General features: G+C 34.5%; 3 protein-coding genes across 3 annotated transcripts; all 3 read right to left on the bottom strand.

Moving 5' to 3' along the window:
- Positions 1–694: 694 nt before the first annotated feature.
- On the bottom strand, positions 695–1,678 carry LOC141298720 (olfactory receptor 2AT4-like). Its single transcript, XM_073829024.1, has one exon. The coding sequence runs from the start codon at positions 1,676–1,678 to the stop codon at positions 695–697; it is 984 nt and encodes a 327-aa protein (XP_073685125.1).
- A 6,262-nt stretch (positions 1,679–7,940) lies between these two features.
- LOC141298914 (olfactory receptor 1E16-like) lies at positions 7,941–8,930 on the bottom strand. Its single transcript, XM_073829215.1, has one exon. It carries the CDS (start codon positions 8,928–8,930, stop codon positions 7,941–7,943), a length of 990 nt encoding a protein of 329 aa, XP_073685316.1.
- A 2,081-nt stretch (positions 8,931–11,011) lies between these two features.
- Positions 11,012–11,989, bottom strand: or30bv1 (odorant receptor, family 30, subfamily BV, member 1). The gene has a single exon (XM_073830140.1). It carries the CDS (start codon positions 11,987–11,989, stop codon positions 11,012–11,014), a length of 978 nt encoding a protein of 325 aa, XP_073686241.1.
- Positions 11,990–12,525: the final 536 nt, after the last annotated feature.

Below are 12,525 nucleotides of genomic sequence, written 5' to 3'. Positions count from 1 at the left end.
AGGCTACTTAATTGACAAAACAAAAATAAAAAGCCTACAGTCGTAGTGCATACTAAAAAAACTAACCAAAATAATAACGATGTTTTTTAATTACGGTCATTTAACCGTCATAGTGCATAATGGAAAATTCACCAAAATAATAGCAATATTGTTTAATTACTGTCATTTTTTAGCTTTCCTTAATATTAATTGGTGGTGGACCTGAGGGGATTTATGATTTATTTCTAGTGTATAATAGACTGTAAATTATACATTTTCCTGGCAGTATGACAAATTATTATTATTTTTTTAAATTAGAAATATTTAATGTAGTCTCTTAAATATTAAGGTAAAATCAATCTTCATGCATAATAATTATTTAAAATAAATAGTTTTCCGATACATGGAGTATGTGTGTGTGTGTGTGTGTGTGTGTATACATATACATATCATTCCTCTGACCATTTTTTAAATTAATATTGAGGTCTAATTACCCACTGTAATTTACTGTTTATGTTGCCTGTTGATCCAATCAGTGAGTAATAAATGGCCTTACACATTTAATAATACACATGATCATTATTACTATCCAAAGGAAAATGACTATAATATTAACAAATATTGTAAATGCATAACACCAGCACATAACTGCATAACAATAACATGTCAGTTTCATGTAATAAGGTGCATAGGAACATCTGACAGGCAGATCATCTCATTTAGAAATAGTTAATGACCTACTGACAATTTTATTTCTGTGGACACACCATTTGATAAAGAACTGTCTAATTTCTTTGATCCTGATGCAGTAGATGAAGGGGTTCACTACAGGTGGAAGCAGACTGTATAACATGACTATGCCGATCTTCACAGTGCTGTTCAACTCAGCATTTGGGATGTTAGAAGTGGTGAAAACCACAAAACGGGGGACATAATGAATAGCAATGATAGTCAGTTGGGTGGCACAGGTAGAAAAGGCTTTCATTCGGCCCTGTGCATTTGCTATGCGAAGCATAGACACCAGGATACTTAAATAGGAAAATATGATGAAAGACAATGGCACGAGAAGCACAAACATAGCCGAAGCATATGCAATGAGCTTTGCGGTGGTGGCATCAGCACAGGCCAGCTGGTTCATAGACAGAGAATCACAGAAGCAATTATCAATCAGATTTGGCCCACAGAACGGCAGTTTCACTGTCTGCATTAAGTTAATGGTTGGAGAAATCATTGCAGTAACCCAGGAAAACCCTATCAGAAGATACATAGTGCGGTTTGTCATTAAAACAGGGTATCTTAGCGGGTAACAGATCGCCAAATAGCGATCTAGTGCCATGGTCATCATAGTAAGAGAGCCCAGAGTTCCAAAATAGTGAATCAGCTGCCTTTGAAACAGACAAACGTAGAAGCCAATGTAACCGTCATTAAACCAATAGCGAGAAATGACTTTTGGCAGAGCGACTGTGCAGAAACCAATATCACACAAGGATAGACTCAGCATGATTATGTACATGGGCTTATGGAGGTTGCGTTCAATCACAAACAGAACCACAATGAGAGAGTTTCCAATGATTACAGTGATGTAGATGATGAACAAAAGCGCTCCGATCAGGCTGTAGAATTTGGGCTGGAGTCCAGGGAAACCCACGATGAAAAACTCTGTGACAACAGAAGCCGTGGTTTGGTTTGCCTGTGACATACTAAAACATACAGTCAACATCTGTTAGCAAAATAACCAACTGTTACACTGACCATAACTGCCAAAAAATCCGTTAGTGAATCACTTATTGACTGATTTAAAATGTTTGCTACTGCAAAATTTAAGTTGTTTGACTTTGTTTTCAGTGAGTTACCTTGATTGTTCCTTTTGTTATGTGACAGCTGATGAGTCGCGTCTCTCAGTGTTCAGTGCTGATGTCAATGTTTCATTATTTTATAGCTGTAGAATCAGTGTTAAAGCCTGTAGGGTCCAACACGTCATAGAGGATCCTGTTTTGAATCATTTGGTGTTGTGAAACTGGGCTGACCTTTGGGGTTTGGGAAATGTGTTTTGCCAGAAGATAACTATGGAATGAAGTTTGGCTTGGTTTCTCATTCACGTGAGGTGTAATGTTTAAATTACATTTTAAAATATATTCTAGGGATGTAACGGTATCAAAACTTCACGGTACGGTAATACCTCGGTATGAATGTCACGGTACGGTATTTATTGAATCGTTTACAGGAAAAACAAAACTAATGAAGAGACTCGAAAAAAGTGCCAGAAGTGTTTATTAAACAGTTTACATGAACACTGAACATATAAATGGCATACGAATTAGCCATCTATCTGTAAACTTTTAAACAGGAACTTCAATTTTTCAATTTTAATAACAAAAAATTATTAAACCATGTAACCACATTACTTTTTTTTCGCAGTACTTTAGCCTACTTTGTGTAGTAACGAAAACATTCATTTCAGTGGAAAAATAAGTCCAAAACTCTGTTTTAACATTTTGAACAATAGGGCTCCACAATCTTTTGCTTTTTTTTTATTTATTTTTTTAGAAATTCTTGTGTGTTTTTATTTTTCTGATAATCAAATGAAAGAATAAACATTTATTTTTAATCAAATGAAAAATAAACCCTTTTAATTTTTGGCAAACAAACAGAGGTTTACTGTTAAAATCAATACATGGAAGAAAAATTATATTCAGTTTAAAACGTTTAAATAATAATTGTAGTATTTTTGTTCTACAATTAAGTGGTTAATCTTGTTGTAATATTTATTTTTTTATCATATTGTTTTACGTAAATTATTTAAATAGGAATATATGCACACCTACATTATACTGTACAAAAGTAATACAAGACTAATATTGTTCTGTTTCATGTTAAACCGTACTTTTATTTTGACAGGTTGCCGTAAAGTTTCTGTGTATACCGTAGTATGATATGATGCTAGTTTTCTCAAATGAAACGGTAAAAGTGACACTCACAGCAGCTTTGGAGACTGAGTTATCTGTTCATGTGAGATGCAAAGGCCAAAAATAAGCGTGAGCGTCACGCGTGCTTCAGTATGAGTGTAGTAAAAAAAAAAAAAACGTGTCTCCTCCATTCATAACACAGAGGCAAACGGAACATGCAGGATTCATATTAAAAACGGTCTTTCTCCATTTCAGTTTTCACAGACACTAGTCCATATCGCGATTTGAATTAAGTGACAGACCAACTTTTGATTTATTAATCCAATAATCGACAAATTCCGTGGCATTTCGCGCTATAGTAAATTCCGTTTTTATGAATGGAGTCCGCGATCCAGTCCGTGTTTTCGCGGAGGAGACATTGTAAACGCGTGACAGTGTAGAGACAGAAATGACATGCCTTCGTGTAAGTAAGATAAATAACATAAGGCAATTTAGTTTGTTTAATAAAAGAACAATATATAGACCTGTTCTATAGGAAAGATAACCTTAAATGACTTCTATTGTGATCTGCCGCTATATCGAAAATAAAATGAACTTGACGTTCAAGGGGGCCGGGCAACAGACCGCAAAGGATGACGGCCACACCTGGGCTGATGGGAATTGTAGTTCCCGCTACCTCCCGTTCGCTCCATTCGCCTGAGCAAACTTTTCTTAGAAGAACTATGGTTTTATCCAATAATGACTGATTGCAGAACAGCAGAACCATACGTCACAGCAGTCACACGGCAGCAGCGCCACGGCAGCAGGCTCAGACGGCAGTGGGCGGAGTCTCCTGCTGCAGCCCAATCAGGTCCCACAAAATATCCGTCCTAAATAGTATTCGAAAATAGAATTGGTATGTCCTAAAAAGTATTCTAAAGATTTCCGGAAGGTCTACTACAATTTACCTTTAGAATTCGAAGTACGGATTAATGCGCACTCTAACGGCTATTGTATTGCCCACAACACATTGCTTGTTGAACGAGGATTTGATTAGAACTACAAATACGCATAAAAAGTGTAAAAAAAAACTACAAACATGGCGTATATGCGCGACCAACGGATGGGTAGAAAAATGGGGTTTAAGTTATAAATAATCAGTGTGTAACCTTATAAAAAAATATTTATTTAATGTTATTCGCGTTATATTTCATGTGCAGCAACATAATGAACTTTTATAATGGCAGAAACAAATGATGAGAGTCTGCTGGCCAACGAGCCCTTCATGCTTCACTTTGAATTTAAGGATGATATGGACATTTCCTTAATGAGTGTGTGAACAAATCATGCCTCTGGATTAATTGCATGTTTAAAGAGTTTTGATTTATTTTAGGTTTAAACTAATTTAGTTAGGTGAGTAATGTGTGGTTATTATTGTTGTTAAATGTGTGCCTTCTGTGCTATATGTTTTGTTTGATTTTGTAATATTTTTTGGGAAAATCCAGTTTATGATGGGTATAGTGTATAGTACATGGTATTATGTACAATGAAAAATTGGTTAATACTGAAATGATTAGGTAAAAAATATAGTTTAACTAAATAAAAACATTCTATTGCTCAAGTTTTGTTTTGTTTTTTGTTTGAGCTTTGTACTCAGTTTATACTGTTTAAAAATATATAGAAAAATATAAGTTGATCATTATTTTCACCCACTTTCGATCTCAGATGGAGACTCCGCCCACTACCGTCTGAGCCTGCTGCCGTGGCGCTGCTGCCGTGTGACTGCTGTGACGTATGGTTCTGCTGTTCTGCAATCGGCCCTATCTCGTTTTATCGAGTCATGCGACCACGGTAGTATCGAAAAAATTTGCTATTGCGGTACGACGGTATTTACAATACCGTTACATCCCTAAATATTCAAATTGAAAACAGTTATTTTAAATACTTTACTGCTTTTGCTGTACTTTGGATCAAATAAATTCAAACTTGGTGAGCAGAAGAGACTTATTAAAAATATTTTGACTGGAAGTGTATATTATGTTTATTTATTTAATAGGCTGCTGTTAACATTATGTATTATATTTGTAGGCACATGTCCACGGTGAATGTCCACAAGTATGTATCAGACTGGAGGATTCTGCTTTTTGAGGCACCAGTCATCCCGTAGTGAGAAACTATAGTATTTTGCCGGAAATCATGGGAACCTGATGAGCACACATGACAAGGCCTTCACACAAGTTTCTTAAACTGCACACGGTAAGAATAAACTTTTTTTTAATCACATACATCAGTTAGTAACATAATTAATATGAAGTAGGCCATTCTTTGTAATTTACCAGTTTGATGAGGTGATTGTTGACCAACAATCACAATTTCAATTGGCATCTACTTTTTATCTCTGAGAAATAGTAGACAAATGGGCAAAACCTAGGATAGTGGAAAATTTAAAAAAATGTAGAATTACAACTAATTATTATTTAGGGTGAAAGTAATTTGTCTTTTAATATGTCATAAATTGATTTTTGTTGTAAATGTGTGTCTTCTGTAAATTAGGGAAACATGTATGATATTTATTTTTTGCTCAGATAACAAAAATGAAGTTAAATTAAACAGAAAACCTTTTAATATTTTTTACGCTTATAGTATTACGCTTATTGGTATTATGCTTAAACCCTTTTTCGTCTTTAACCCATAAATAAAGTTAGAACATACAGTATATAATTATCTGATGAATCTAATGAAACATAATGAAATAATCAAACAAAAAACTGCTGTGAAAGTGTTACTAGAATAAGACTGTTATTAAAATAAGAACAATATTGTTTATTTAAGACTTTTTTGAATCTAGAGAGGACACTTTTTTGTTTGTGTTGTGTATTTATACTTTAAACCTGCAGGCATTTTATTAACATATTAAAAATCTTCTATATATTTTTACATGGAGTATACAGGGTTCGTACGGGTGCTTGAATTCCTTGAAAATGCTTGAATTTTATTGTAGTGTTTTCAAGGTTTGAAAAATGCTTGGATTTTGGATGAAGTGCTTGAAAGTGCTTGAATATGCAGTTGCATCGGTTTAATATTAATTCGCTTTCATACTAAATAGTTATTTTTTGTTATGCTTATAATATGTAAAAGAAAGAAAAGAAAAAACAGCTCCGCTCGAGTGTGCACGTGAGGCTGTAGTGTGATCTGCCGGTCTTTCTTGCTGCGCGCCCTCTGATGGAACAGAGCGGTAGATAAAACATGCCAGTTATCAGGAGGTTGTTGCATCAGTCCTCGATGGCTTGAAAACGACGAATAAGAATTATGTTTAAAACGAGAATTTGGGGATCGCAAAATTGCCAGCCCGATGTCCCGGGGCTATTGTTTTATCCAGTCGGGCTACTAAAATGTTTCACCGGACTATCTTAAAGTAGAGGGCTCGTGCGGGTCATTACAAACTCATCAATTTAGCCTTATCAAAGTTAAGGCCATACAAAGTTTTAAATGTATTAAATAGTATAAGAAAATGTTTAATTATAAGTTTAAGAGTTAGGGACGGATATACGAGAATTGCGATAGGGCTGGATAAAACTTCAAAAGGCAATGATATCATATTGAATAAACATACACACTGCACGTTTCAAAGTCAAAACGCGGCACGGATGTCTTTATATGAATGTATCTGAAGGGAACCGACTGTCCTCAGAAACGTGTGGTTGGCATTTTCATTTCATGTCTGATAAAACTGTGTTAATGCTGATTTGTGTACAGCCGTTACTAGGAAACCGTAATATTTCAGCACTCCTAAAGCGCCCCCTCATGACAGGGAATGAATTTGCGAATATTCAGCTGTTTAGTAAGATTATTACCAATTTTTTTGGCCCATGTTTTTATGCAGCAAACACATAAGAGTTGTAAATGTAAAAGTTATGTGCTTTCTAAAAATATAAACAATTAAGACAGTAATATTTATGTTTTAAATAAATTATACTTGATATATCAATTTTAAAGGTATAAAGGCTGAAATGCCATTGTTTTGTTTTTGTGAAAATCTGAATTATAAATCATGTCATTTTATGGCTGTACATGTTCAAATGTTACTGTACATTGTTCAACCCCACTACGGCATTCATTTTACTTGTGCAGCTTAAAAAGGGTCATAAATTGCCTTAAATTGATATTTAAAAATTCTGCAGATACACTGTAAAAAGTGAAAAAAATACCTTGATATTTGTGAATAGGAAATCAGGTAGGAGTCTAAATGTCAATCAAAAATATTTTCAATGTTTAAAAAATGGTCTTTTTTCATTTGGGCCAGTTAAATTTTATTATTAATTTTATAGTGTCTTTTTGACTACCTTTTAGTACTTTTAGGCTGGAATGTGAAATTTATTTGTGAAAATCCTTCAAGTTTTAGAAAGTTTTCAAGTTTTAGAATTTTAGTTTATCATATTTTTTTACAGTCATTTTATACCAGTCATTAATGTGTAACCATAGACATTGCCCTGCTCCACTCATACAGTATTACTTTTATTTGTGCAGGTCTTAAAAAGCCTTTAAATTTTATTTTTTAAAAACTACAGATCAGTAAATTATATTAATTATATATTTTATATATTTGTATACTGAATGTTGCCTATTTATATGGGGCAATGTTATATGCAATCTAGACAGTTGTTTTTTTAATTGGCACAATAACATCTAATTTAAAATTAAGAACTTATGTATGTGAATATGTAATTTACCACGGTGCTGGAAAATCTTGAAAATGCACCTTGAAAGTGCTTGAAAAGTGCTTGAATTATACTTTGGAAAAGGTGTAAGAACCCTGAGTATATAGCATGTCAAACAGCAGGGCATGACATTAAATGTTTTTGGAAAGATTACATTACCCATTTTATTTTTAGTTTATTTTCTTTTAAATTAACATTAAGGGCCACCCACTGTAAGATGCACTCAGTCTACTGTGTATGTTGGCCTGGATAAATAGCCTTTTACATTTATATATGTGACTCTAAACCACAAAACTGATTATTACAGTAGCACATGATAACATACATAAGTTGCATAAAATGAGATATATACTTAATTTCATTTTGGAGTAGGTAATGTATGCACTTTCAGACTAGTCCTGTTTATGTTGACACACCATTTGATAAAGAACTGTCTGATTTCTTTGATCCTGATGCAGTAGATGAAGGGGTTCATTACAGGTGGAAGCAGACTGTAGAACATGACCAAAGCAATCCTTATACTGCTGTTCATCTGAGTGTTTGGGATGTTAGTGCTGGTGTAAACCGCAAAACGGGGCACGTAATAGATGGTGATGATAGTCAGCTGTGTGGCACAGGTAGAAAAGGCTTTCATCCGGCCCTGTGCATTTGCTATCCGAAGCACAGACACCAGGATACTTAAATAGGAAAATATAATAAAAGAGAACGGCATGAGAAGCACAAACATTGCCACAGCATATGCATTAAGACTTATAACGGTGATGTCTGCACAGGCCAGCTGGTTTATAGATGAGCCATCACAGAAACAATGAGCGATCATGTTTGGCCCACAGAACGGCAGTTTCACTGTCTGTATTAGGCTAATGGTTGGAGCAATCATTGCAGTAACCCAGGAAAATGCTATTAGAAGTCTCATAGTGCGGTTTGTCATTAAAACAGGGTATCTTAGTGGGTAACAGATCGCCAAATAGCGATCTAGTGCCATGGTCATCATAATAAGAGAGTTCAGAGTACCAAAATAGTGAATCAGCTGCCTTTGAAACAGACAAACGTAGAAGCCAATGTAACCGTCATTAAACCAATAGCGAGAAATGAGTTTTGGCAGAGCGACTGTGCAGAAACCAATATCAGACAAGGATAGACTCAGCATGATTATGTACATGGGCTTATGGAGGTTGCGTTCAATCACAAACAGAACCACAATGAGAGAGTTTCCAATGATTACAGCGATGTAGATGATGAACAAAAGCGCTCCGATCAGGCTGTAGAATCTGGGCTGGAGTCCAGGGAAACCCACGATGAAAAACTCTGTGACAACAGAAGCTGTGGTTTGGTTTGCCTGTGACATACTAAAACATACAGTCAACATCTGTTTACTTATTACTTATTACATCTGTTTAATTATTATAGTGATATTAATATTGTAAATAAATACATTTTACACATTTATTAAACTGTATACATATATTTTTATAGATTTTATTTTTGGCTCGTATTTCAGCAAATTACCTTGATTATTCCTCTGTTAAGGTATGTGACATCTGTCTGTCAGCGTTCAGTGCTGATGCCAGTATTCTGCTTGTGTTTTCAGTATTTTATAGGTGTAGAATCAGTAATAAAGCCTATAGGGTCCAACACGTCATAGAGGATCTTGTTTTGAATATTTTTTGTCGTGAAGCAGGTCTAACCTTTGGGGTTTACTGGTTGAGGTGCCTGATGTGCTTATTGTGAAGTGTAAAAACAAACATTTATTTAATTAAAAAGAAATCAGAATAATTAGTTTTACACAAATGTATTGAATATTTATTTTATTTTAAATTATGAAAAAAAAAAAAAAAAAAAAAAATATATATATATATATATATATAGAATCCCTTTTACTATTTCCATCAACAAGGGAAAATGAATGCAAATTCATGACATGAATGGCATCCCATGTAGCCTACTACTTGAATGTCTTATTTATTTCTGTGATCAAAGGTAAACTTTCAGCATCATTACTCCAGTCTTCATTGTCACATGATCCTTCAGAAATCATTCTAAAATGCTGATTTGCTATTCAAGAAACATTTATTATTATTATCCATATTTAAAACAGTTGACTACATTTTTTCAGGATTCTTTGATGAATAGAAAGATCCAAAGATCAGCATTTATCTGAAATAAAAAGCTTTTGTAACATAATGCACTATACCATTATTCATTTATTTTTCTATTTCAGATAAATGCTGTTCTTCTGAACTTTCTGTTCATCAAAGAAACCTAAAAAAATTCTACACAGTTGTTTTCAGCATAATAATAATATTAAAAAATGTTTTTTGAGCAGCAAATATTAGAATGATTTCTGGAGGATCATGTGACTGGAGTAATGATGCTAAAAATTCAGCTTTGAAATCACAGGAATAAATTACATTTTAAAATATATTTAAATAGAAAACAGTTATTTTTTAATAGTAAAATTATTTCAAAATTGCAGGTTTGATGAGCCAAAGAGACTTCTTTAAAAAAACATTTGTTTGTCCGCATGTTATGTGACCAACATTTATTGTAAAAATATCTGAATATTAGCTTTAAATCTGAGGGGAAACGTTCAGTAAATATTTTAGGTCAAAGGGGTTCGGCTGACAAGAAAGTTTAGGAAAAATATGCAGTGATTTATTGACCTCAGGTATAAGATTTTCACTGTCTACATCTGGCTTACCTGTTAAAAACGTTACAGGGCAGTCATGAAAATGAGAAGTTTATTAGCTCTTCAGTTTAATTGTCATTTGTGTAATGTACAGACAAGTTAAACATTGTAATAATTGTAATGCAATGTTATGGCACTTCAGCACTCATAAACATTTAGGCCTTAATTTAAGATGTATGTATTTGAATTGCACATTTTACTTAATGTAATGTGAAATAGAGCTGAAATGGTACTGATAATTGCATTTTAATTACACAATAACCAGGTTAATATGTTTGCCATAAATAAATCCAGTTGGTTTTAGTCTCATACATTTGATAATGTTTCACAGCGAGCTATATTTTAATGTTTATTTTTGCTGATTTTAAGCAATTTGAGTAAATGCATTTTGAAAATATGATTATTTAAATAAAACCACATGACACATGCATCACATGAAGTTTAGCAGTTTATATTAAAACTCCATAATCCAAATGTATATATGCAATTCAAACACATTTGGCCTACATATTTTTATGAGTGTGTAAAGACAAACAGATAACTTTATCAAAAACCTCTTTGCTGTCATTACATATATATCTTGTATTGGAACCACCAAATTTCACTGGTATACTTCACAATACACAATTAAATTGAATATAAAATGAGTTACAAACCACAGTAATTTATTCAGTTGCTTTACATACAGTAAATCATTGTATGATCCTTTTTTCTAATAATCCTCCACAGAACATAATATTTTACAAAGTGATCACATTAATTCTGGTCATCTCTCTAAAGGCCCTTTGCCTGCTCACCCAGCGGCTCACAATCGATCTGATCTCCTGAGTGCGTAAACAATAGATGAAAGGGTTTATCAGTGGTGGAACAAGGCTGTAAAGCAAAATGAGAAGTATCCTGAAATCTCTGCTGATTTGGATTTGCAGGAAACTGGCTATATACACGGCACAGCGAGGCACGTAAAACAAAGCAATAATGCACAGCTGCGTGCTGCAGGTGGCGAAACTTTTCCAGCGACTCTGAGAGCTCGACAGCCTCATCACAGATGCTATGATATGACAGTAAGAGTAAATAATGAAGGCCAAAGGGAGAAGGAGCACAAGTAGGGCCACGCACAGGGCCACCAACATCTGCTTGCTGTTTTCAGCACAAGCCAGGTTGGTAATAGAGATGTGGTCGCAGTAGCATTGAATGATCAGTTTAGGCCCGCAGTAAGGAAGCTGTTGAGTGTGTAGGGTGGCTATTGTGGGAGCGATGCAGGCAGATACCCAAGCCGTCGCGTTTAGGATGTACGTGATGCGGTTAGTCATAACAGTCTGGTATCGCAGAGAATAACAAATAGCCACATAGCGATCGAGGGCCATGATCATCATAATCAGCGAATTTAATGTCCCAAAATAGTGGATTAGCTCCATTTGGAAGAAGCAAGCGTGGAAAGGGGTTGCTCCTGCATTAAACCAGTACCTGGCTATGATTTTAGGTAATGCAACAGTGGAGAAACACATATCAGAGATTGCCAGGCTCGCAAGGATGATGTACATAGGCTTCCTGAGGCTCTCCGAAGTGATAAACAGCACCAGGAAAACAGTGTTACCGGCCACTGTGGTCGTGTAGACGACGAAGAAAATAGCAGAGACCAGGCCATAGTAGTTTGGATGGAGTCCAGGGAAGCCCACAATGATAAACTCAGTGATAGTCGTCCAGTTGTTTGGTAACATGTTGCCAGATCTGCAGAGATTATAGGAAACAAGTTGTTAATATTAATATAATCTTATAATAATATATTAACATACATGTATTACACATTTGAAATAGATACTCAATATTTTCTAAAGACATATAGAGGTCTTTAAGGAATCTTTAAAGAGAGTAAAACACCATAAAATATAACAAAATAAAATGTATGGTATGTTAATACATTCAATATCAATAAACAGCAAGACATTTGACATTAAGACACAAATTGCACCTGTTACATTGACTCTGTGCTCTAAATGAAGAAATATGCATTATTGTGTATCACTTATATAGTGTTTGCTGTTATGTACGGTATGGTTGGGACTTTTTTTTTTTCTAGATGATGACAGGCGTCATGGTGACTTTAGGGACTGCATGTTACTCATGAAGTCGCCTTCATAGAACAGGCCTCATATCAGGCCTCAAATGACTTTAAGTTCTGCTGCCTTTAAAGCATTGACATGCCAAATACTAAAAATTGCAGGATTAGGACTGTATATAGGTGTCCAGATTTTTT

The sequence above is a fragment of the Garra rufa genome, chromosome 23 (assembly GCF_049309525.1).
Source record: "Garra rufa chromosome 23, GarRuf1.0, whole genome shotgun sequence".
NCBI lineage: Eukaryota > Metazoa > Chordata > Actinopteri > Cypriniformes > Cyprinidae > Garra > Garra rufa.
Note: the sequence above shows the minus strand (reverse complement) of the source record. Positions and strands in the feature narration are given on the sequence as shown.